We start from the raw sequence: 27,499 nt of genomic DNA, 5'->3' as shown, positions 1-27,499 counted from the left end.
CTCCAATATACCTCTAAATCTTATATAACCAGAGCTATCTGTTTCAAGTAAATGATGTAAAGAGAGTCAGACCTGGTGACCTGTAACAATAAAATGCTGCTTTGTATTCATTGACGTATGAATTTGGTCAAATGTATAAAGATTCAAATATACATAAACCCGTCCATACCTATCCCAACTTACTTTATGAAAGCAGCAGTAATAGTTTAGAAGGTTTAACGTCCCAGCACCAACACATGATTATAAGAGACGCCGTAGCGAAGGGCTAGAAAAATTCAGATCAACTGGGGTTCTTCAACGAGCAGGTATATCTATGTATACGGGCCTCATGCGATTTCGTCCACATCGTAAATGCGGCTGTCACGGTCGAGATTCGATACCATGACTTGCGGGTCAGCAGTAGAGCACCATAACTTCCACTGTACTATAGCGGATTATATTACGAGGGAGATATGAGAAGGGAGAGGAAGGGGAAAACAAAGAAAGAGAGAGGAAGCTCACGCAACATTACAGCCCGGCTGTCTTGAGCAGTATACTGCTTACTGCCGCTCGAGCAAGTCTGATGAAAGAGGGAAGTTTTATGCGAAAGGGAGGGATGTTGACAAGAAAACGTAACAGTAGAACTAGTTACAACGCAATCAAGTTAGACCATCCATCTGGCGTAATCACATGAGAAGCACTTTCAGGGACTTTGACGTCTAGAACTAGCTCACAGTGCCTGCCAACGCCGACATGCAGTTTCAATAAATCTATGCGCTTTTCTTTCACTCGGGCGCATTCAATTTACCGGTATTGTCGACGGGCCGCCGCGGTGCCAAGGAGAGAAACGCGCGGAGCTTTCGTTCGCACGTCCGTCGCCACGGGCTTGCATTTAAATCAATGCTTCGCGTGATCGCCCTGTCTCGGCAAGACTCGAAGTCTCTCGACTTGCCGAAACCCGACAGCGGTGATGCACGCAACGCCGAACCGAAATCATGCCGCGCTTGCTTCCTTTCTCGAGAGAATGGGTGGAAAAAGAGCGCGCGAAAAATCTCACCCATACACTCGATCTCGTGACGTCGAGGCATCGAGCGACGGCGGCCAATCGCAGAGCACGAAGCTCGCTCCAGTGCTGACACCGGAAGAGACAGAGAGAAGAGAAGAAAAGTGTTCTCTCTCCCGAAATCGAGAGAGCGGGATGCGAAGAGAGGATGTGGGAACTAGAAGCTGGAGTAAGAAGGGGAGAAAGAGAAGCATATGAGGGAGATAGGGTGCGAAAGGAAAACACGGCGCCGAAGGGAAATACTGGCATTCCCTTTCCGCTTGTGATTCTCTCACACTACTTCCCTCGCCTTCGCCAGGTTCCACTGTCGTCGCGAGGTCCACTCCATGGGTCCGACAACGTGTTTCGCGTCAGTCGGGAGCGGACGCGTTTTTTTCCCGTGCGGCCCGAGACGCCGGTTCGCCGCGGACTGGAAGAGGCGCGGAGAAGTTGAGCGGCACGCGGTTGTCGGCGTGCGCTCGGCAATCCCGTTTTCAATTCGGACGTGTCCCTCCGCATTATCTCTCCATGTAGCGTTTCACGTCGTGGTTGTTGTACTAAAGAACACAGATAAAGGTGTCACGCACGTCATTGCGCCTTAGGTACTTCATCACTGATGTGCATATAGACGAAAAGAGAAAAAGCAAGTGAACTTTGGACCAACACTTCCCGATCGAGTGGTTGCACCGTGCATTTTGCTTTACTTATTTATTAATTTAACTACGTCGTCAACATGTGCTGTGTGGCACGATGGAAACTGCCGCTGTGGATAACGCTGGTCGTCGCCTCCTGCGGCGGTCTCATCGTCAACAGTGGTGAGTCCGCGTTTCTCATGTAGATCCATGTTTAAGATTCATTAACTACTACATTGATTGAAACGGAGAGAGAGAGTAAAACTTTATTGAAGGGGAAAGGGAGAGGGGCGTTTTAGAGCCTTTATGGTTGGGGCCCTACGTCCAGGGCTCCACTGGCCTTAGCCGCCCGCCGGACTTGATCCAGTAGTGCGAGCTGCACTCCTGGGTCCGAGCTAGCGAGGTGTGCCTCCCACTGCTCCATACTAGGTGTTAAAGGTTCGCCGAGAAAATTGGTTATGTCACTTGGTTTACGATCGCACCCCCACGATATGTGGTAGAGAGTCGGTCTTCCGCCGCACCACGGACATACAGCCGGGTAAAGAGTTGGATGTATCGCGTGTAACTTCAGTAGGTGCGGAAATACATCCGTTTGAATTTTTCTAAGGTCAGTGGCCTCTTCCCCATTAAGGGATCTGTGAGGTGTTCCACATTTTTGACGCGTGAAGCGCTGGTGAGCTAGAATCTCCCTAGGTAAAATTGGCATGGTCAATGAAAGAGATGGATTCTCCGCTCGGTTACAAAACGCACGAGCTAGAGCGTCCGCCCTTTCATTGCCTTCGAGACCTGCGTGTCCCGGGCACCAGATCAAGCGATGGTGGTGAGTGAGTTTGGATCCTAGCAACCTCAGCCCCATTGCTGGAAGGCGGCCCCTTAAAAAGAGCCGGCAGGCTTCCTGGGAGTCGGATAAAATAACTGATGGCTCCCCTCTACGCTCCTGAAACCTTAAGGCTAAGGCTATGGCCATCGTCTCCGCCTTTGTAGCCGAGGTCGTGCGTACGGAGGCACTCGTTAGCAGCGTCATGTTGTTGTCGACAACAGTAATTATGTGTCTCTGCCAATCGAAACTGGCCGCATCGACGTACGCGACATTTGAAGCTGAGCCGAATTGCTTTCGAAGCCAGTTTACCCTCGCAGTACGTCGCTCAGCGTGAAAGTCGTGATGCATATTTTTGGGCACCGGTGCGATTGAGATTCGCCTGCGGACCTCTTGGGCTACGTCGACCAGCTCCTCATCAATGTGCTGTGGGTGGGGCGAAATTCCTATTCTAGTGAGTATCGCCCTGCCTGCTGAAGTTTCACTTAGACGATTCCTCTGAGACATGAGGACTGCGGCACTGAGCTCAGCATAAGTGTTATGTATACCGAGAGCTAGGAGCCGCTCGGTCGGTGTGCTGGTGGGTAGACCAAGTGCTGCCTTAAAAGCGCTTCTAATGAGCACATCCACCTGGCTCTCCTCACTTCTGTCGAGTGAGTGGTACGGTAGGCCATACGTCACTCTGCTCAAAACTAAGGCCTGGACAAGCCGGAGAGTATCCTTTTCTTTCATGCCTTTTTTATGATAAGTGATGCGACGGATCATTCTAGCTATCTGTTTAACCGTAGTCTTTAAGGTGGTTATCGTGTGACTGGCTTTGCCATTGCTTTGGACCCAGAAGCCAAGTATACGGGCCTGAGTAACCTCGGCTATGGCATGGCCGTCTACCTGTAAGTTTATGGCACCGTTACTTTTGTAATACTTACTGTGTATTCTTATGAGTTCAGATTTTTCAGGCGCACAGCTCAGCCCACTATTTCTTGCGAACTCTGCCACAGCTGTCGCAGCAGCCTGGAGGGTCTGCTCTTTCAGCGCCAGTGAACCCTTCGTAGCCCAGAGTGTGATGTCGTCCGCATACAATGTATATCCAAGGTGCGGGATTGCTTCGAGCTCGTGAGCAAGTCTGCGCATAGCTATGTTAAAGAGCAAGGGGGAGATGACTGCCCTTTGCGGTGTGCCTTTATTTGGCATCGAGAACGGCACCGACCTCGTGTCGCCTATCCCAATAGTTGCCGTCCGCCCAGAGAGGAAGGATTTAATAAAATGAAACGGAGAACGTTGCACAGAGTCGGTAAACTGCTGCCACAGAAGTGTATTCCGTAAGTACGTGAATGACAGTATAGACTTTGCGAAGAGCATCCTACAGCCACTTTGTAAACAAAATTCAAATAAAACAAAAGTATAAAAATTGTGCATATTATCCAGTTTATGCCGAAAGCAAAATATAAAACAGAGGTTTATATTTATCTGTGTCAAATACATCCTTTTGCCTATGCTTTATAATTTAGGGCTGATTTAGTGATTTATTTCACTTTCAGCCTCAGTAGCGTATTGCCAGAAGTGTATGATAAAAAGGTGGTATCTTGGGCATATAGTTTTTTTTTTTCTAATGGTATGGAAAAAAATTAAGATCAGTGGAAACCAAAGCTTCACTTCTTAAGAGTTGAATGATTTAGTGATATCCTGTTCATGACAAGAAGAAAGTCGAGTGGATCAGGAAACAAACTGGGGTTAAGGATATCATACTTGAAGTCAAGAAGAAGAAGAAATAGCCATGAACTGGGCATGTAGTGCGTAGGCAGGACAAACACTGGTCATTAAAGGTAACTGTCTGGATTCCAAAAGAAGGCAAGTGAGCTAGGGGGAGATAAAAACATAGGTGGGCAAATGAGATTATGAAGTTTGCGGGCGTAAGGTGGCCGCTTCAAGCACAGGACCAAGTTGGCTGGTGGAACATGGGAGAGGCTTTTGTCCTGCAGTGGAGAAAGTCAGGCTGATGATGAAGATGATGATGTTTCTAGTGTGGTTTTCAAAAAAATTAGTGCATCCAACCTTATCGAACTTGCTATACACCCACTGCATAGTAGGCGCAATAGCGTGGGAGCATTTTTTAGTGGGGGACCAGCTTTAAACCTTGAAGTCATTATGATGATCACATTATCTGACGCCTGATGGAAATGGATGCTTGTACCACACTATATTACTGCATTATTTCATGTTGTATTTTGAAGCATGTATACAGGACGAGTATATTTGTAAAGCATAAAAGTTACTTTTACTGCCTTTCCAAGCAGAAAGTTATTTTCAGTGCATTCACAATGAGACGAATGGCTTTGTGGTAGGACATCCGCTCTGCACGTGAACGACCAGGGCTCGATTCGCACTGCCTAACAAATGACCTGGTTTCGATTCCCATTGTCACCCACGATATCTTTGTATTTGTTTTATTTGCATCGTATTGAATTTTTCAGTCATGCATAAGATGACAACTTCTCGCTCACAACCAACGACGCCGACGACCACACGATGCCGGAATTTCTACGAAATGAGCTTTTCAATGATATCGCGTTAATAAAAACTGTGGCTTTGAAGTACCTCGTCGATCAAACATCTTGCGTTCCTACAATGCTGATATTGCAGACACCAGTTGCTGTTAAAATAGAGATGCATTCTGTTCCTAATTCTGTGGTTTGTATTTTGAAATTTTCAAGGATGTTTTTTACACGCCTAAACATTGAAAACTTTCTAATGCGGCAAATGTGTTTAAATTTTTTCCCAATATTTTCAAACTTAGGAATTTTGCTGAGAAAAAAAAATTAGGCATCCCCACCGCTGTGGCTGAGGTCTAGTGGCTGAGGTATTCGGCTACTGACCCGCAGGTCTCGGGACCAAATCCCTGCTGCGGCGGCTGCATTTTTCACGGAAGCGAAAACGCTGTAGGCTCGCGTTCTAAGATTTGGGTGCACGTTTTTTTTATTGTAACTTTCACATCCATGTAACAAAAAACTTCGCAAACACTTGTTTGGTCCCATAGCCTAACTGACTAGTAGAGGGACCAATTGTGTGACATACCTACATACTTGCGCAAGCGGTTACACAGCGACAAAGGACATCAAACTGGATACAATGTTTAAAAATAGAAAAAAAGCAAAGGAGACATGATTGAATTATACAAAGAAACATAGCGCAGAACAAAGCTACTTATAGCACCGAATATTAATAGCACTAGAATAATACTAATCATAATAATATTATTAATACTAAATGAATATACAGACGTAGTACTTTAAAAGTTCGCATGAAGTGCATGCTTCATGGCCAACGAAAAATTTCTAACCACTTTCACATCAGTCGGTATTGCATTGAATATCAGAGCGCCATGAAATTCTATGAGCCTTCAACCGTAGGCATTTCTGGCTACCGGTAAATTAAAACAGTGATTCGCTGCAGCTCTTGTACAGCGTGCGGGTGACTTAAAGGTGTCTAAAGGGAATGGGTCATCCCGTTTTCTTATTCCATGCACGTTAAAGAACCCCAGGTTGTCAAAATTTCTGGAGTCCTCCACCACGGCGTCTCTCCTAATCATTTACTTGTTTCTGGGCGTTAAACCCCACAAATGAATCAATCAATCAATAAAAAGGGATCAGGCGCTCCAACATGTCTCACAAGAAACACCCTTTTCAAGAGCGGAAACCTGTGCTTCATTACTGTGACATACAACTGAAAAATGGGAACTCTTGTAAGGGTACCACGAAAACGAAATGACTACTAGTTCTGTCACAATTGCGAAAAAATATTATAAATATACTACTGAAAATACTGCAAAAGCATAAAGGCCAGTATTCATTGCCAAGATGTCACGTTAGTATTATGAGACTTCAGTAAACCTTGATGTTGCACTATTATATGCCGACGGCGGCGGGCCAATAGTAAACTACGCTTACGATATAAAGCTTTCGTGTATCCATACACTGGCGTCAATGTTGGTATCGCATGTCAAGAAAAGAGTAAAAACGTCTTAATTCCAGTACATCGGCACCTGCGATGTAGAGGCAGTTACTCTTCTAAGGTTAAATGCGTTAGAATCAACACCAAGTCTATTATCATGTTTCTAATACTTCGTGATGTGGAAGCTCATCACAGCGAGTGGAAATGGGGCGCATGCCCACAGCCGGTAATCTCCTATGCAGTGCATGGCACCACGTCATGCTCATTAGTTCACTACGTGACAATCTCGAGAATAAGTTTGATTAGGTTTACCGCTGACTATCAAAATCAAGCTTCACTCAACTAATTAATCATATATAAATAGAAATGTGCTGCATCAAGATGCTTAACGCAATTGTGTGAGAAGCTACGTCGACGAATGAATTCCGTGATTTGTGCAAGTCAAGTTCACTAACAACATGCAATGACCAAAAAAAAAAGCCCACCAAGTAACCTTATTGGTGACTTTATGAACTGAGCGACTAGCGAGTTGTGCAACCAAAGTTGAGAAATTTATGTGGACAGGCATGCTAATTAACACATGCAGGTTAAATTTTTTACACGTTAAACAGACAGACAGACAGACAGACAGACAGACAGACAGACAGACAGACAGACAGACAGACAGACAGATAGATAGATAGATAGATAGATAGATAGATAGATAGATAGATAGATAGATAGATAGATAGATAGATAGATAGATAGATAGATAGATAGATAGATAGATAGATAGATAGATAGATAGATAGATAGATAGATAGATAGATAGATAGATAGATAGATAGATAGATAGATAGATAGATAGATAGATAGATAGATAGATAGATAGATAGATAGATAGATAGATAGATAGATAGATAGATAGATAGATAGATAGATAGATAGATGCTTACAGTAAGAAAAAAATGCTTCGCATTTAGTAAACCACCGCGCATACGCTTGTACGAAAGCTACGAATAGCGCTCGTTACGAGCAAGAAATCTCCACAAGTGACACAGGTGTTATGCGATGTTGTTTCCAGCCTCTACTCTGCGCTGATCTGCTGTTCCTGTTGCGTACAATATTAAGAGGTCAATGCTGGATTGAAGCAGACTGTATAGTAAATTCATAAACTGACATTTAAAAAAAAGATACAAAGTGTAAAATAACCCAAATATAAAAACAGAAATTTCCAAGACATCACAATACTTACCAAGAATAGCTAAGACCATTTAAATGACGGAAAATAATTTTTAACGCTCGTTCCTTTTTTTACGCAAAGTGAAAACGCTTGAGAAACACGCCTCTCAAACCCACGCTACGCAAGAACAGGAGCCACCACTTCGAAATGCGCATTATTTTTTCTCGCTGTGGCACTTCTCCGATGCCTTTTTCACTGCATCTCAAGTCGGATGCAACCTGTAGGAACGCGCTGCAAACGACACGTACCTCAGCTGACTCAATAATCGTGAAGTCAATAAAGTGCCGCAGAAAGCAGCGTGCATGTGGCACACCCAGTTTGCGAATCTTTCCAACAAGTTCCTTCGTGTGCCGGAGCATTCTGTTAATACTTACCTCAACCTTTCACGTCATTGATGGTTTAGTAGACGGAGCAGTAGGCACTTAACGAACGGGAATGGGGGGGGGGGGGGGGGTCTGCGCTATGCACATCCTCATGTTTCGCAGTAGTAAAGCTCCATCTAGGGCAGAATGGAGAACTACACCAACTGCCACACAAGAACATTTTTCTCCTTTATTTTATACATTTATCTCCGCACTCGAATTTCAGCAGTTGATCATTTTTTTTCAAAAAAAAGCAAAAAAGATTTCGGCCACTGTGCGATGTGACATAATGAACTTTGAAGGCATACATTGTTGTGTTTATTTCGAAAAAAAATTCCCGTGCATTTTAACTTATTCTCTTCTTGGTATTTAGCAAAGGAATAGCGGGCATTTTCTTCCACCGAGGAAAAGAAAAAGCGACGACGACGAACAATTTTCGAATGTTCAAGAGAAGTAGCCAACATGCAAGACCTAATAATTGATGACGCTAACAACAGCCTGTTATAATGACAGCCCTGACGTCTTTCGAAAATGACAGGTGCGACCGCACATTCGAGCGAGACCGGACGCTGGAGAAGACATTCGGCTCGTATTTTCTCCCTTTTATTCACTGCCTTCGCTTTTGTGGGCGCTTTTAAAGCTCAACGCTTTTGGACCGTTCGTCATGTTCGACGCGCCTTTTAAACGTTTTGCTTGCTACATTGGCAGGTCCTCGACGTGAAGAAGGCAACGTGGGCGTCTTAAATGAGCGCTTTTGGCAACCCTCTTTCGTCTCGGCGAGAGCACTGTTTTTAGCGTAGCTTGTTAAAATAATAGTGGGGCTCCCCCACAGCGTATTCTTTATACAAGTGAGCACATGTTTATGTCCCCCCGTGGACGTCATAAATGACAACGTTAAGAATAACAGTGAGGACGACGGCTGTTCATGAGTTACTCTTGTCATTCCCCTCTTGAGTATTACAATGACCTAGAGAACCTACAATTCAAGAATTCGATCAGATAACCTTATGAAAAGAAAAAAAAAACACAACTACCAGTTCGTAGTAGGAAACCACAAGGAAAGCGGTACGGTTTTTTTTTTAAAGAAAAGCTTCTTAGTTGCCGAAAAACTCGTCCCGATCCGGGCTTCGAGCCAGGGACCAACGCCTTTCCGGGGTGGTTGTGCTACCGATTTAGCTAACTAGGAAACTAGCAATTTGCAGTGCGAGGGCGAACTTATTAAAAACTCGAACGACATGAACACCAGTAATTGAGGTATATAGGAAAGAAAACGAGAGAGCGCGGGGGATCGGAGAATAAAGAGAATGATGTTAAGACATCGGATGCATCGTTTCTGTATGTTTTAACTAGAACATATTGGCGACGAGATTTCAACTTATGCAAGAGCAACGTTCCTGCTGATTTCTACTGCATCATCAAAATGAGCGTTCCGGGATTACAACCACCACCGCCTTTTCTGCCTTTGTCTGGTCATCCGGCTGTCCCATGGGACCAGTGAAAGCAGGCCTTTCAGACGTACATTGTGGCTTCTTGAGCGTCAGTTCTTCCAGCCGACTGCTGGAAAGTGATCCTGCTCACCTGTCTTGGCCTAGAAGGGTAGCGGAGTTTTTTTTTTTTTTCATATTGAAGCCGGCGGGCAGTTTGGCTCTGCTACCGCCGCTCTTCCCAGCTCTTCGGGTACAGGCGACACCGGCTCGACAAACGATGCGTATGACTCTGCAATTGTCTTCCTTTCAGACCATTTCAACCGTTCCAGTGAACGTCATCGTGGCTCGACAACGGTTAAGTCGCCGTGCTCATCATGCAGGTGAGACAGCGGAAGATTACGTCACTTCTTTGCGAATTCTCATCACCGACACTTCCAAAATTACAGTCACCGATGAGATGTTACGTGACCAGCTCGGCTCGAATACTACGAACCATCAGTTACGTGAGCGTTACCTTTTTGAAGGCTCCTCGCTTAAGTTCTCACGAGCTATTACACTCGCTAACCAGTACGAACAACCTGTGAGCCAAGCTAAAGAATTTTGCGAAGACGCTTTAGTTCGCAACGTTAAAAAGGCGCAAAGCTCTTCTCTGCCTCCAGAACAAAGAAATGAATGCACATGTTGTGCTAAGTGCAAAGCCCAACCAATGGGGTATCCTGTACGAGGCACCGCAAACTTTCGATTTTGTTACCGTTGTGGGGTGGCTGATCCCCTTGCAAATAATCCTGCATGTATACGGCTCGCCGGCGCAGATGTCGTCTCATCGAGGAGATTGGGCACTTGGACGTTATGTGCAAGTCGTCTGGATACTCTGAGAAAGTTCGGCAAGTTGATGACAATCACGACTTTAGCTCTTAGTGTAGCAGCAAACCAGTTTGTGTTGTTAGGAAACACAAGTAGGACATTTACGCACCCATTGAAGTGGAAGGTCACACTATCTTGTATCTAGTTGATACGGCATCTTCTGTCACTATTTGGGCTGAAGAACTCTATAGTCAGTTTTTTGCAAGCACTTGCCCTTTGAAGTCGACCTAAGTGCAGCTTTTCGACTACTTCAAGTCAAAGATAACAGTTTCGAATCAGATAACAGCTATTCGAGAACGTGGCGAATGCCGTTGGTTTTCTTCTGTCTACCACCCGCATGCAAACGGTCTTGTATAAAGGTTAAACAGAGTCCTCAAGTCTGTTGTCCAGATGGCCGTATACAAATGGCATGATATCCGCGTCAGCGTGACGGACTATTTGGTCGTCTACCGCTGCACACCTCATGCTACAACGGGAGCGGCACCCGCCGTTCTCCTGCATGGATGACTGCCACGAACTCGCTTAAGCATTGTTGGATTACTGGATTCTTTATTTCACGAAAATCCAGCAGAGTGGATGAAACGGTTACGTCAGCTGGTCAACCGAAAACATGCTTCTTCCAAACTTTACACTGAGTGCTGTTGTGGAGCTCGGACCAGAAGCTTTGCCGTCGGTGACTACGTCCGCGTGAGAAAGCCATCTGTTGACGGCAAAATATCCACGCACTTTTTGGAACCGAAGGAAATCATCGAGCAACAAGGGCCAGTCTCCTTTTTTTGGAAGACGGTCGCATATGGAACTCTTCCAAATTTCAAGCAGTACACCCAGAAGCCGCGGGGAAGCTGATAAGCAGTCGGCCTGGAATTCCAAATAAGAATCTGCCCTCATCGGACGAACCTTTTCAAAGCAGCGCAACCATACGAGTGAAAAACACGACGACTGTCCGCCTACGTAGGGGCAAAGAACCCAAACCAACGAACCATCTTCACTGCAGTCAGAGCCATCTTCACGGCAGTCGGAACCATCTTCATTGCAGAACAAAATATCAGGCCGACCATCACGGAAGAGCCAATCAGTGCAAAAAACTCCATCGAACTCAGGGACTATGTGCTACACAAGTGATAGTTTTTTTTTTTTATCAGCCGGGGAAATTATGTATATAGGAAAAAGATGAGGAAGCACGCCGGATCAGAGAATAAAGAGAATGATGTTAAGGCATCGGATGCATCGTTTCTGTACGTTCTAGATACAACAGTAATGCAAATGGTTTCTGTAGAAACCCGCAAGGTGGCAGGGGGGTTAAGAAAGGGAAATAAGACATTGATTTCATTGTGGCTTCACGCTACAAGCGAGTGGTTGTCTTATTTTTCTTTTTTAACCCTGCCGCCACCTTAAGGGTTTCCGCAGAACTAATATGCATAAGATAAGCTTATAGAAGTACTAGAAAAAATAACGTTTGTGGACAATATACTTCAAATAAGAACTTCACCTCGTAAAATAAAAAGCTGGGGAAAATGAAGAAAACGAGGCAGGAACGGCCGAGAGGTAGCACGCTTGCGGCATAGCTAGCCATTCCGCGTCGGCTGTCCTAGGCTTACGCAGAGAGTTTCCTATATATACACTACAGGTTACGCTGGTGCTGGTGTTTGTGGGAGCTGCAACGCACGGCGTTTCAACCAGCACGGTGATGATAGGTAGTGCACGGATTTGTCTAATCTTCGTTCTTTCAGCTCTATTTGGCTTCGTGGAGCTTAAATTCGCTCTGCTAGAAGAGCAAGGTCAGTAAAAGTTTAGCAGTTCTGCTTCACCACTTGGGCCGTTTTAAGCGCACCATTTCTACTCAGCTCAAAAAGTTCACAATGACCTACTCTTTTATTCAAACAAAAAAAAACACAACATGACAATAAACACAGTCACAAGTGCGTTCAAAACGTGCAAGCACGAAGATTAGGCAAGTCTGTGTACTATAGTTATCATTCCCATGGAGGCTGAACGAATGCAGCGCTGAAGTGTGGTTTGGTTAATTTTAGATAATTCTTTGGGTACACGTTCTTTTGAGTGCATATTTTAATTGGGCAACAAGTGCATCTGTTTTCATTCCCAAGTAAAAGGAGCCACATTTGCCCGCTGAGGCACAGCACATCTCATAAGCGTATTCAAAAAGGTTAGCTAGAGTTGGAAAAAAAATACATAAACTCTTGCGCATTGTTGGCACCAGCCAGTGAAAGCTGATCAGACACCCTACTACGCATATTCTGATGCTTGAGACTAATTCTTAGTATATACCTACTTTACCAACTGCATCTTACACATGAAACATATTGTAGTTTGTGTTTTATGCAATAAATGCATGGTTACGCGTGGATAAACATATACAGAAAAAGCCAGAATTTGGAAAAGCGAAAATAGGCACCGATTTGTATTTCCAAGCAGAGTTGTTTGCATTAAACAAAGTTACTCCAATCATGGAAATGTTGTCGTTTACATAACTCAAAGGCATCAGTCCTGAAACAAAGGAAACAGTGACAATGTTTATAAAGATACCCATTGCCGACTGAAGTCTTGAAGTCTTTTTTTTTGCCAGTTCGCATTCAAGAAGTTGTGAAGCAATAACTAAAGGCACTACCATTTTTTCAATGCCGGACTTTTATTAAAACCGCCAGAGACACATCGCATAGAGTTATATAAGCCTTGTGCAGCGAAGCAGAAAACACTTCGCTGCACACGAGTGACTGGAATACCACGATTGAAGCAACTGAGAAAGCGGAAGAATTTTAGTGGTTTGTGAGATACGAATCAAAAGAGACAGTAACAAAACGAGGACGACCGGATAAGTAGGTGGTTAGTACGGCTGCGGAGCAAAAGATAATGAGCTTAATCTTCTTAAGTTCTGAACTCAGTAACGCTATCGAAGGCAGAAGCAAGATATATTCAAACACTCTGATGGACCAACAAAGCATTGCAGTATGTTACGCTGAACATCCATCTCTGGCTGGCTGCTTCAATGTATTTGTTTAAGAAAGCTGACTGAGTGCCATAACTTTCCTTCCACATATTGTAATGATCCAGCACAAAAAAGTAAAAAAAGAAAAGTGGTGCTACTATGCGGTTATAGTGCTCAAGAAAGAGAAGTTTACACTGTTGTCGTATAAGGCTTGAACACATGGCTGATCCCGCCATCATATGAATCAGTATAACGCGAAAGTGAAACGTGTCTTTACAGAAGTAGGTGGTTGTTAATAGTACATTGATGTATAAGAGCTACTACGATGGTTATTGGTATTTGGCTGATGTTACAGCAGTTGAAGTGGGTTGACTTTTGTCGATGCCTAGCGCCGTGTCTCCGTACCGATGACAAAACTCACCTGATCACAACGTAACTTTTGCAGTAGCTGTAGTGTCAACATACCTGGACGTCACACATGATGAACCCCACACAAATATGGCAGAGGCAAGCACTTAATAGACACTTCAACTTGACATGCACTTTTTCCAAGCATCGTGAAATGTAAAGAAAAACGCAACGCACGTCGTGAGTCCTCTCTAGCCTAGTAGTGAATTCTCACAAGGTGAGTGCGGAACATGGCGACGGGGTACAACAGCCAGGTGAGCTTCGGAGAGCTATATTTCAGATGCGAAGCAGCTTATGGCAGAGCCCCAATGTGGTGATGCGCGGCTTCACCACCCTTACTATGCATGCACAGCCACTGGCCAACACTGCCGAAACCTACTCACGTGCTAGCGCGTTCCAGCCTGTCTAAGACATAGAGTTTCCTCATATAGAGGGAACTCTGGCGCTAGTGTCTATGGGAACTGCAACGCACGGCGCTTCAGCAAGCACGGGAACGATGAGTAGTACACACATTTGTATGATCTTCGTACTTCTCGCCTGCTTTCGGCTCCGTGTGTGTTCGTGTGGCTTGGAGCTGTTTTCTCACGAAATAAAAATCAGAAAATGTTGAATGTTGAGCGGTTGCGCTTCACCACCTTATCCTTTTAGACTTACCTTTCCAAATCGGGTCACGAAGTTCAAAAGGGTTGAATCTTTCTTTCAATACAAAACCGAAACACAGCAATAAATGAAGCCGCAAGTACGATTCGCCACCCGCAAGTACGAAGACTAGACAAATGTATGTACTACCCATCATTCCCGTGATCGCTGAGCAATCGCAGCAACAGAGTCCACTCTAGTTATATTTTAGGAACCTCTATGGTATAAGAGACTGTGTAAGAAACTTTGGCCCCTCCCTCTTACACTCCTTCAGCAATTATGTGGTGGCATCGGGGAACGAGATACTGCCGACGCGCGATAAACAAACGTGTTGTATTCTAGTCAAAACACGCTGGCACGTGCTAGCACATTTGGGCCTGCGTAAGTGGCTGTGTAAAAGGCTGTGGCGTCTTCCCCTTACTCTCTCTCGGCAATCACGTGATAGCGTCGGGGAACGAGATTCTGCAGAAGCGAGATGAACGCACGTGCTCCCGCGTCACGTGACAATGAACCCGTGTTACCAGCTCTAACGATAGTTTTGTGGCGATATCATGGTGGTGTGCTGTTGCAATACAGTGTTGTTGAAAACTTTAGGAACCCAATCTGTCACGTGGGGTCGTAGTGACATCGTAGCAATGTTATGCAACCGGTTAGAGCAGTAGGTATTTCGCCGTGGGTCGTATGTCCCGTGTCGTCGTAGTCATCGTAGTAGCCAATTGCGTTGTATTGCATGTCATTCAAAATGCCATCACAGCATATCTATGGAGTGATTGATGAAGAGTGGGGCAAAGCGTCCATCAGTTCATCTGTGCTCCCATCCGTCTGTTCGTCCGTCCGTTTGTTCATCTGCTTCGCCTCACTCTTCATCATTTACCTCGTGGATATGCTGTGTTTTTTTTTTTCGTACCTGTGTGCCTTTCTGGTTCTTTCTGTTTGCCTTAAACGCTAGCTATGTATCAAAGCCACCAACCCAGAATACCAAAAACTTTTTAATCCGTGTTTCTTAATTTTCCACTTGTAATTTTTTGCGAGAAACCTGGCACTCGATTGTTATGTGCGTTCAAATACTTCCAAGCATATGTTGGTATTGCGTCTCGTACGGCGCAAGGAGTGGTACACTCCCATTTTCAAAGCGAGGGAGCTCGGATAATAACACTCGGAGATAAACTAACGCGGTTTATGTACAGCATTTGAAGTCACCGGTAAAGCAACTGGGGAGAACGCTTATCGATAGGGTAACGTTGCATTTGACAACAAAACACTTTCGTAATCAATAGTACTTCTTCTCGGATAAGCGAAGCAACCGCACCGGAATCCAGACATCATAAGAGCGGCTTCGCAACCATTCGAGTCACTCGGGATTTCATGGTCATCGTGCAAGGTGGCTGCAATCATTTTAGGGTGGGTGTCCGATCGACTGAAGAAAACGAGAGGTTAACGGCGAGAGAACGCAATATGTCGCGGTACGTTTTTCGCAACTTTGTTGCGAAACAAGCCCCGTTATCTCATCATAACGACTGGATGCGCTCCACACAAGCTTATCTCAACCTACCGTACATTCACAATCCCGGTGCAGACCCCGTAGAGACCTTCCAATATACAAGTATCCTATTCGGTGGTTATTTCAGTAATGTATTCCCTGCTGGGCAACCACCAGCCGCACCACTGTAATTTGTAGTAAGTCTAACGCTTCATCTTTCGGAGCAAAGACGCACAAAAGACCGTTAACGCACTCGTCCACTTTCACAACCTCAATTGCGCGAAAGCAGAACCTCTCAATCTTTCGTTGTGTTGCCGGACCCTCTACAAACCCTTATCACATCTGAAACCTAATTTCAATGTTCCAGACTGTTTGCCGCGCGAAATATGAGGACTCAGCTGGACACTCCAGTTTACGCAAGTAGCGTCGATATAAGGAAAGTTTGTATATAGGTTACAACAGTACTTACGCTGCTTTCGTTTAAAAAAAAAACGTCAGATTTTACGTATCTTGGAAATCGACGTTTAGCCAAGAACACGAAAAAAAGGTGGCCATGCTGTAATTTTCATCAGCGACACTTTATAAAATGATGCTATATAGATGTACAAATGTTGTATGCACACACCTATGCTGAACAGCTGAAGATCTTGGTATAACCAGTTGTTTGCACTTGCGCAACGATGCTTGCATGAACATCAGTAGAGAAGCGATAAACTGATATGGAGTGTTCGTGCTCGCGGGATGGTAGCCCTGAACACTGCTACAAAAATCAATATGAGCGGATGGTACCTAACTACCATTGACGTTTATCCGACGTGATGGCTATCTTATAGGAGTACATTGTAATGTTTATAAAATTAGATAGCCAGCACTGCAACACCAAATGACGTTTCACAAACATTAGGATCTATTTGAAAAGTAGATCTGAGACCCAACGTGGCTCTGTGGTATAAGGCTTGAATGCCACGCGGAATGCTTGGGTTTGATTCCTGCGGGGTCGCTGGCATTCATTCTTTGCATTTGATGAGTCACTGTTACCGATGTGATGTTTTTTTCTTAATGCACGAGCGTTAAGCTGACCAATGTGTGTTCTCCCCTTTCCTAGGTAGATACTAAGTGTCACTCCCCTATGGTATTTTTCGCGCATACCAGTGGCACATACATGCCCACGGGTATGCGTCACTGTTATTTGTAAATCATTTGGCAATTTACGCGATAAGATTGTAAAATTATTCATGTATTTACCAGTATGTCATATTCGTCAGACCATCTCAACCTTCGATACGAACTTTGTTCAAGCCAATTTAATGGGTTGATCACGAAAGCACCCAGACGCAATTTGATAGATAGATAGATAGATAGATAGATAGATAGATAGATAGATAGATAGATAGATAGATAGATAGATAGATAGATAGATAGATAGATAGATAGATAGATAGATAGATAGATAGATAGATAGATAGATAGATAGATAGATAGATAGATAGATAGATAGATAGATAGATAGATAGATAGATAGATAGATAGATAGATAGATAGATAGATAGATAGATAGATAGATAGATAGATAGATAGATAGATAGATAGATAGATAGATAGATAGATAGATAGATAGATAGATAGATGAAACACTTTGCGTATTGGCAACTGAGATGTCTATTGCTTACGAAGCTATATAAAAGGATGCGCGAAAATATTTATTGCCGTTAAGCTATCACACACTGGCGCAAGTGTGCATAGGCCAATTTTGCTGCCTCTTATAGACATTGAACCTATATTTTACTGCATCGGAAAAAAGCAGACTGAGAGTCTTTACAATACGGTGTCCTGGTATATCAAGACCCACATGTTCTACTCTAAATATTACACACCTAATATTTCAGTTATGTGAAGGCATCAGTTGCACTTAAAATACATAACTGGGCACGTAATGAAACGTGTTTTCGCGCTTAGAGACATGTAGTAAAGTCGATTTTTCATCAAAGCTGCCGTACATTTTTCTGTTTGCGTGTTTTCCCTTTTTCTATCATCTCGCTTTCTTTTTTTTAAGTCTTTGAAAACCTCTTAATGAAAGATACTCTTTACATAAAAGAAACAAGTAATGTTAACTGATTTTGCTGTTTTTATACCCTGAATTATGTTAACGCAATTATAGTACTGTCAGTCTACACTCCACACTTCTAACACGCGACGTAAATTCGGTGCACCGCAGGGCACAGACACCAGACACTCGAGCAACACGATATGATATGCACATGGGCTTTTTTCTTGTGCCGCAAACGCTGTCCCGGTCATTCCAGTTACCGTGTACGGAGCACACAAAAGAAAACACAAAATAAAAAGAATGCCTCTCGGGGAACTGACCGACTCACGAGACATTTGAATGGGGTAAGTTTTTTTTTTTTTTTACTGGTGCCACACTATCGACGCCTTTCTGCTTAGCGGTATAAGCGAGACAAGAGTGCAATTTGTTAAATTGTCTCAGCTACACGCTAGTGTTACAAGCCCTTGCAGTCATTATTGGAAAGCCAGCGTGGCATGCCTCGACGGTTTCGTTTGCCCTTGCCATAATCTTGCTTGTTTCCTTTTTGTTTTACTCGTTTTATCCCGTGCTTCCACAAATTTCCCGGGACAAGGTGTAATGGCTGGCACTTCGATTAAGGCCGGCAATCAGTGTTTACGTCAGTTTGTCTTTACCCGTCCGGCCGGCAGTAATAAAATAAGAAAACACTCACATTGCGTGGTCACGAGTAAAAATTATGAACTGCGTTCTCGTGCTTCTTCTTTGCTGCACAAACAAACGATTGTTAACGGAAGTTCTTGTCAATAAATTTATTAGCCATGACAAAATCACAAAGAAGAACAAGTTCCCTAGCTTGCAATTTATGTTTTTTTTTCTCGTCAGGAATACAGACCTGCTCCCTTGACAATAGTTTCTTTTGCAACAGAATGTTTTAATGTTTTCAGCTGAAAGCTTGATAATTAAGGAAAATTTCTAACTTATGTCATTAGATTCAAATGGATGGCCACAACTCTAGTAATGATTCATAGAACACTCACATCGCAGAACAGCAAAGACCCATATTTAAGCGTTGATAATTTGGCTCACTGCTTTTCCATAGCTGAGTACGAAGGACTCGAAATCGTTGAACTTTTTTTTTCTAAACATATAGATTGTTCTTTTTGTAGCAGCGTTCACCTCTGTTTGGCTGATATTTTGTGTGATTTTGTCTCTGTAATTTTTTGCTCACTATTGATTCAGAAAACAAGAGCATTATCTCGGTTCTTTTCAAGTCTTTTTTTTCGTCTTCATCGTATCGTCACCGTCTTTTAGTTGTATTTCAAGCATTTTGCTTTTGTTCACTCACACACTTTATTATTGTTGTGCATGTATCTCGGCATGGCAAACAAATAGTATGGCATCACATCAGTCTAAAGTCCGGTTTTCTAAGTACGCATAACTCGGGTTATTGAAATGCTATTTCAAGCAACAATCGCGCATGTACATTACGCTAAACTAACATTTTTATGAGCCACTTTCATGGCATGAAATTGTGATCCATGATGGCATAGTTCAAGAACGTCGCCGTATAAATTTGTATTTGTTCATTGTTTTCAAACACAAAGAAGCAGCAACTCCTTTTTTTTGCAAAACAGGCCAAGTTAGCAGCCTTTTTGTAGTTCTAATAATATCTTCTTTTTTTGTTTTTGAGCAAATAAAAGCACTGTAGTTTTGTTTACGATTACTCCTACCTCATGAATTATAGTGATTTTGCGTCAAGCCTTATGGCACAAAAGCAGTCAATTTGACCAAAACCTTTTTTTATATACGTGAGCCTGCTAATCAGATGTGAAATTGAAATGATGAAAACATATCTTCAGAGCTTTCTGCATTGGCATCGATAAAACGATCCAGTGACTGCACGTTAAGTTCTATGGAGGATGGTTCTTGTTAGCATGTTGACGCACGCTTACTCGAGTAACGACTGATTATAGAGAAGACCTACGCAAATTAGTTCCCATTTGTGCGTTTCCTCATGTTGGAACACCTATGAGAGCAGTAAGGAGACCAAATAAAATTGCAAGCAAGCCAACATGAAAAAACAAAGCGCAATTTTTTTTTTCAGAAGTCAACTTTGTTGATCTTGAGATAAAGTACTGCTTCAACGCCGAGAAGCACCGAGAAGATAGTTTCAGTCAAATTCAAACATCGATGAGATAGTATGAAAACAATATCGTCTAACCGGCTTTTCGAATTGACCCTAATTGAAATGTAGAAAGGACGAAGCTCCCAAGTCCCCCAAGAAAAAAGAGATATCTGAGATGAAAAAAGCGTGTGAAAAGAAAGATTGAGGAACGCAATCGAAAAACTAAATAATGATCCGAAAGCGCTCCTTTTGTTAGGCTTCCATGAATTTCAAGTGCAGCATAAAGGAGCAACAATGTTGTGCTAAAATTCCATTCTTCTTTAAGTGAATCAATCTGGCTGTAAGCTGCTTTATATATTAACGTTAAAGGGGACAGTTCCTAACTACCTGGAGCTGTTTTTTATTCGTTAACGCATCTTCTAATTTCCAGACATCACATTTCAATGACCTTCTCTGTTGCTCTTGCTTTGCTTTTTTTTCTTTTCCCTGCAGTCTCAGTTCTTCCTACTTCTTGGCTAGTCTACGGCTGGCCTGTGCAGTCCTTCCGGCTTTGCTTCGCTTCTCATACCTTTGGAGATTTTCTTACTTCAGTGCTTTTCTGGATCAGGCGCATTCCTCTCTTTTCTCTTTGAAGAAAAATTCCGCACAGCACTTGACACAACGTTGCGAGCTGGCGTTCTCTGCATATCACGACCTTTGTCTCGCACCACGCGGAAGGACTCTAGCTTTTCGTCACTGTTGCCCATAATTTCAGCTGGTAGTCAAGGCTGGTTTGCGAACAACGGTACAAGATGCTTGAGGTGGAGATAGTGCACCAAGGAGAGAATAAATAGAGAAAAACTGTACAGTTTCATATCTCTTAAGGCCGACAGAGCAGCTGCTCGCATAAAAAAAAAGACAGATACTGGTTTGAGCCCAGCGGGCAAAAGAGCCGCCTCGCTGAAGAAGCAATTTTCCCCGCTCGAAATAAACTGTGGAATGCACTGGAACAATGCATGCAGGAGACATTCTCACGCGAATGGCAGTGAGGGAATGAGAGGAGAGAAAGAAAAAAAAAGCATGGAATGGGAAAAAACAGAAGAAAGCAGGAAGAGATGAAAGTGGGCACGGTGTGCATCAGAGGAAAGAGCCATCCAGCAGGAATGCACCCCGGGGCGGTGTGTCCCGGTGGTGCTGCCGGAACTATGAGCCAAAACCAAGAAAGGGGGAGAAGTAATAAAATGGAGAAGAAAGCCATCTCAGTGGGCGTCATACTCGAAGCCAGCGAGCATAGGGAGGTATGCGAGGCGTCTCCGAGCCGCAGAGCCTTTGGAGAGGCATCTTCCGGAACGCGCGAGAACCTCCCGCTAGTGGCCTTGGCTGGATCTCGAGAAAAAGCGGCACCACGTTATGTTTTTCATTTTTTCTCTCTTACCTTCTCCTCTTTGAATGGCGAAGGGAAGAAGCTCGTGAGCTCATTCCCTTCCTCACGCACTGTTCTTTGTCGTGTTCTCAATGTTCCTACTGATGTTATTACTAGGGAGTTGCAGGCGTCCTTAAACTTAAATGACCCAGTCTCACCATAGTCCAACTGTGATTACTTCACTCACTAAAGTCTTGGAGTTCTTAGAACTAGCAAAGTGAAACAACTAGAGACTTAAGTAAAAAAAATTGCCCGCAGCTTCCCTCGGGGGAACACTGAGGAGGATGCGGAGCATATAATTGGTTAACGGGGTGTTAAAGTGCAACTTACTTGGGTCGATGGCTAAATTGGTTAACGTGGTTGTGAAATGGGGTGTTAAATTGCGACTTACTTGGGTCGATGGCTAAATTGGTTAACGTGGTTGTAGGAGGGGGTGTTAAATGAGTGAACACGTACACGCGTATGCGAAAGGGCGGCGCTGGTCGAAGGGACGTCGATCATTGTGTTTGTGGATTCGTTTGAATTCATTTCACCGCGACCTTGGACGTCGACGCGCCGTACAAACCAACCGACGAGCGGCAACTGAGCGAGCGAGCGCCGACCTTGAGTATATATACAGCGCGACGGCGCATGCACTGTCAGCTGTCGAATGTTCGAGAAGGGGGAGAAGCGCAACGGCGCATGCGCGCGCGTCAGCTGCCGATGTTCTCGAAGCGCGACGGCGCATGCGCGCGCGTCAGCTGCCGATGTTCTCGAAGCGTGATGGCGCATGCGCGCTACATTATACAGCTAGCGAATGTTCGTGAAGAGGAGAAGCGCACGCGGTGTGTAGAGGAGGAAGGGTTGCACAGATGGTGGAAGAAGGAGGAGGAAGCTTGCGGACGGCGCCGCACTACAAGCCTCGAGTATTAGATGCTCCGCATCTAATAGTTGGTCAGGAGTGCGAACATAATTCTGTCAGGCAACTGTGAGGCGTTATCCTTCGCTGCGGGGAACGAAACTTGTGGTGTAGCGATAACAACTTTGAGCTACGATTCGGACAATTGTTTTTAGGAGATAAGCACTTCAAGGCCACACAATGTCCCTCCGTTCATGAACTGCCGCCTGTCGCCAACAGAAGACGTAGTGCGGCTGCATGTGAACATACCAAAACATCTGCAACAATTATCAAAAAGTTTCTGACCAGAACACACAAAATAAAAGGCCACAACACGAGAAAAACACCTAGATTTAACCACTCGTCAATTGAAACATTTAATAGAACAAAAAGTTAACAAAACAAAAATGAAAGGCCGTTAACCGGAACAAAATGGAAGGCCACTATTCATGATGTGGTGCACACTGCTTCAGTACACCTTGATCTCTCTGTTTAAGTACATCGACGTCCTCTGTAAAGCAGGTGATCAAGAGCCAGCACTCAATTGCGATAGCAGGCTACTTGCACCTTCACCTAATGGGGAGCATGTGATTAGGAAAAACTTGCCTCAACGTGACTGCTTTACCGAACGTGACTTTAGCCAAGTGGAATGATGTTTGTCGCGAGCAATATTATGCAAAACTTTTGTGAAAAATTGATTGATTGATTGATTGATTGATTGATTGATTGATTGATTGATTGATATGCAAGGTTTAGCGTGCCAAAACGACAATATGACTATGACAGACGCCATAGTGGAGGGCTACAGAAATTTTAACCACCTGGGGTTGTCTGACGTGCACGCAAATCAGAGTTCACGGGCCTACAAAGTTTTCGCCTTCATCGAAAATGCAGCCGCCGCAGCCAGGATTCGATCCCGCAAGCTGCGGGTCAGCAGCCGAGTTCCTTAGCTACTAGGCCACCACGGTGGGGCACGTCGCAAAAAATTTCTACTGGTCTTCATAAAATTAATGGGTTTCTTGTACTTTTTCCTTCTGTAAACATTTGTTATTCCCGCAATCAAAAGACATGCGACCTGTCTTTCTCACCTTTTGGGGGTCAAAAATTGTAAGCTTTTTGCTGCACTAGGTCAATAGTAAGACCCAGTATCATTTCTCGTTCAGTCGTTTCACAACCTGATGCTAATTCTGTCTTTAATATTTCACCGATATTGAAATAGTTGCCCCGCCATGGTGGTCTAGTGGCTAAGGTACTCGGCTGCTGACGCGCAGGGCGCGGGTTCGAATCCCGGCTGCGGCGGCTGCATTTCCGATGGAGGCGGAAATGTTGTAGGCCCGTGTACTCAGATTTGGGTGCACGTTAAAGAACCCCAGGTGGTCTAAATTTCCGGAGCCCTCCACTACGGCGTCTCTCATAATCATATAGTGGTTTTGGGACGTTAAACCCCACATATCAATCATTGAAATAATTGAAAATATTATTTTAATGCGAGTCTCAGGCAAGCCTTCTTTTTCTTGTCAATAATCTGACTTTACGGTTTATATAAAGAACTGAAACTTTCAAGCTTGGCGTCTAAAATTTAGTTTCTCGGAGTACTCAGTCGCATCGACCAAAACGCTAACTTCTGAAAGGTCTTTTTGCTATATGCCGCCCGGTGTCACCGCAACACCTTCACTCTCATACTGAACGACCATAACGAAACTTTTCATCGTCAAACTGCACTGCTTATGAGCCCATATATTGTTTTTATTTTTATTGTTTCTATTAGAGTAATTATGTTTTGATGTACTTCTTATACCACGACCACTAATACCTTTCTCTTACACTTGAAATATGCGAACAAATCCTATTTCTGCGTGGGTATGGAAGCGAGTTTGAAGAGCACGTTGCAAGAAACAACCCCTCGCTTCGGAAACGTTCCCCTGTCGTTCCGGATCAGAGGTTCGCCGCGGAATCTGAAAATTGAACGCTCCTTTGCTTTGCAGAGATAGCGGCAGAAGCTGTAGGGTGGCTCGCATTTCTAACTTGTGGTCTTTTTTTTCTATATACTTCTTATTGGTTGCCCTTAGTTTACTTATTCTGGGATCGAAAACACTCGTATTTCTTCTGCATCGACGCATGATAGTGTTGCAGCCAAGCAAGCCAGCCGGGCAAGGCCTTCGTCTGTTTTTCGCGCCCCTGCCTTACTGGAACCAGTCTATATCGAAAGCCCCCGACTCTCAAGCCTCTACACAATATGGTCTGTTTTACTCGCTCTTAGTCACACTTCATATAGCCTTCAAGACCAGACTCTTTTTTTCTTGATGAAAAATGAATGTTCTTTTATTACATCTTCTTCGTCACTGTTCCCGTGTTTATTTGCTTTAAAATATATATAATCTTTATGATCAACTTTTGTGCGAGTCCTGACAGTGGCCTCACACACGCGAGTTTCTCTCGTATTCATTAAAGCCCGCCTGTGTTCACACTGCCAATACGTCATCATGGCACATCCAATGTGATATTCTGAGCGTCATACTTTTACATAGACTGTAAGACAAACAAGCACATTGCATGACGATACATATCACAGGTAGGCAATGCACGAGCGCTTGATGCTACTGTGAATAACTTTTCCTTTATATATATTTTTGTTTTCTTAATTTCTTGTTTCTTTTATGACAACGCCATTCTGTTCTCTTTCAGTGATAATGGCAATATTATCAGAGGCATCACATGTCAAAAATACCATATGATTATGGCGTACATCACTGTGTGTGTGTAAGGGAGGGGGGGGGGGGGGGGCAGCTCCAAACAATTTGACTATGTGGTGTTCTTTGAGCTACGCTGACATCATTTAGTAAACGCGGCGCTAAAAGTTAGCCTTAATAGAAATGCAGCTGCCATGACCGGAATGTGAGAATGTCAAGCTTTCAAATTGATGTAAGACGCAACGTTGTGTTTTAGTTTTTGTACGTGCGTTAAACAATACAGAACTCAATATCCTACTTAACTAAATCATTCACAAACTTCAGAAAAAAGTAGAGTGTCAAACTCACCCAAAAAACCAGACAAAGGTGTTCGAGAGAAACAAAATAATGTAAAAGCAGAGGCAACTTTTTTTATTGTTGAAACCAAAATTAGGAAGTTGCTGTCACCACTTATCTGTCACAGCTGCTTCTCATCAATTGGCTGTTAGGACAGATGTGAAAAAAATTACGAAAATGAAAAAAAAACTTACGACAACGTGCCTCTAGTGGTGAAAAGCCTGAAGAAGCGAAAGAGGTAAGGGGTAAGGTAAGGGTTATTTTTCTGTTTTTTCTCTTTCTTTCGCACTCTATATATCTTTTTTTGTTTTTTTTTCTTTCCTTCCTCTTTTTCTTCGATCCAGTCTTGTACTCTTTATGTCACTCTTTCTTTAATTTCCTCTGATGCTCACTTTTTAGAGCGAAGCTCCTTAAAGGGTTACTCACCAGGTTTGACAATTTTGAGCTGACAAGCGCAATGCGTAGACGAGGCGTTCATAATCACGTCTGCCAAAATTTGCAACGCTACGTGCCGCAGAAATGGGTCAAATTTCAAGATGAAAGCTGCTCCCCCTCCCCTCTTCCAGCGCACTCGCAGAGAATGAGGGCATGACGTGGGCGTAGAAATGGCCCTACGTACACAGCACTGCGGTCACGTTGGTCCTCTACGTAGTCGACTCTGCTCTGACGTTGTCAACAGTATACCACGTGACATGGCAAAAATTATTTAACACAACATGCGTAGTTTATGTATTTGTTGCTTTAAGAGATGAATAAAACTTGAAATAAATAATGAGACGCTTAAAAATTGCGGGCGTTTTTTTTTACATTTTTTTTCTGTGAAATGCTACGAGATGCGGGGATAATGTGCCAGCGTTTCGCATGCGTTCGGGTCCCCGCGGTCAGCGCATTGAGCAGACGACCGCCGTGGAACGCTCCTACGCGTTCGCGCACTGATTGTGCTCATACACTACCGCGTCTAAGCCAGCGTTCCCAAACAATCCCGCAAAAATAGGCAGAAGACCACAAAATAACACTAGTCAACAAAGCAACGCCGCTCGCGTGCACGGGGGCTGGGCTTGTTCGAGCACGTCATGCGCACGTCACCTCTTGGTCGGATGCCAGAGACGATGGGGAAAAGATTCGGCTTGCGAAGGCTACACGGAGGAGCGGCAAGGGTTTCGAGCTCACCTCCTCTCACCCTTATTTCGCGCCGCTTCAAAAAAAAATTGCCCGCAGCTTCCCTCGGGAGAACACTGAGGAGGATGCGGAGCATATAATTGGTTACGTTCACGATCTGGCCCTTGATTCCGTACTGTCCGTTGCCGTGAGTCAAGCGTCGTATACTCATGAACGGGAGTCGAGGAGCGATGAGTCGTTCTTCAACCGCGTTCAACTCGGGTAGATGTTCGGGTCGGGGCGGGTAGCGGTAGCCGTAACTCACGCTAGCCGAGGGAACTCGACCGGCAATCAACGACTGCTTGCACGTAGCACACACGACGTAGTCGGCATAGTCGGTGCCCTTTCCAAACGTATCGCAAAGAACCGACAACGCTTTGGAGTTGTTCTGAATGTTGCCGATCCGAGTTAAGTTGTTATCGAACCAAAGACGATCACACACCTTGCAGGTGTGGCCGAAGCTTCGGTCGAGGAAGTCGCGCTTGAAGCGAGCGTTGGGCGTGGCATACTGCTTGGCGCGCCACGCCGCTACCTCGGCGCGCTTGCGCTCGCGGGCAGCATCGGGATCGGCCTCTCGTCGCCGACGCTTGCACTCGGCTTCCCGTTTTCGAAAGTCCGGGTCCTCTTGTCGACGCTTACGTTTCAAAGCGGCCGAATCCGGTGCTGCTGCTCGACGCTGACGTCTCTCAGCGGCTTCACGTTCTCTAAGTTGAGCATCTTCCGCTCGACGCCGACGTTTACGTTCGGTGTCGCGAGCTCTTCTCCGCGCTGCCTTGTCTTTGGACGACGACTTGGTTGCGGTTCCGCCAACACTTTGGCCGGCGCTGGTCGAAGGGACGTCGATCATTGCGACCTCGGACGTCGACGCGCCGTACAAACCAACCGACGAGCGGCAACTGAGCGAGCGAGCACCGACCTTGAGTATATATACAGCGCGACGGCGCATGCACTGTCAGCTGTCGAATGTTCGAGAAGGGGGAGAAGCGCAACGGCGCATGCGCGCGCGTGAGCTGCCGATGTTCTCGAAGCGCGACGGCGCATGCGCGCGCGTCAGCTGCCGATGTTCTCGAAGCGTGACGGCGCATGCGCGCTACATTATACAGCTAGCGAATGTTCGTGAA

The 27,499-nt window shown here is 44.5% G+C and overlaps 1 protein-coding gene across 3 annotated transcripts in view; it reads left to right on the top strand.

Moving 5' to 3' along the window:
• Positions 1-1,609: 1,609 nt before the first annotated feature.
• The window catches only part of LOC142774965 (cell adhesion molecule Dscam1-like), a 492,538-nt gene continuing 466,648 nt past the window's right edge, over positions 1,610-27,499 (top strand). For all 3 annotated transcript variants that reach the window (XR_012886599.1, XM_075876112.1, XM_075876103.1), the window contains exon 1: positions 1,610-1,836. Coding sequence is in view for 2 of the 3 variants with exons in the window: in XM_075876112.1 (XP_075732227.1) it covers positions 1,755-1,836 (82 nt within the window). In the remaining variant the exon portion in view is untranslated. The remainder of the gene's footprint in view (positions 1,837-27,499) is intronic.

The sequence above is a fragment of the Rhipicephalus microplus genome, chromosome 2 (genome assembly GCF_043290135.1).
Source record: "Rhipicephalus microplus isolate Deutch F79 chromosome 2, USDA_Rmic, whole genome shotgun sequence".
NCBI classification, from domain to species: domain Eukaryota; kingdom Metazoa; phylum Arthropoda; class Arachnida; order Ixodida; family Ixodidae; genus Rhipicephalus; species Rhipicephalus microplus.
Note: the sequence above shows the minus strand (reverse complement) of the source record. Positions and strands in the feature narration are given on the sequence as shown.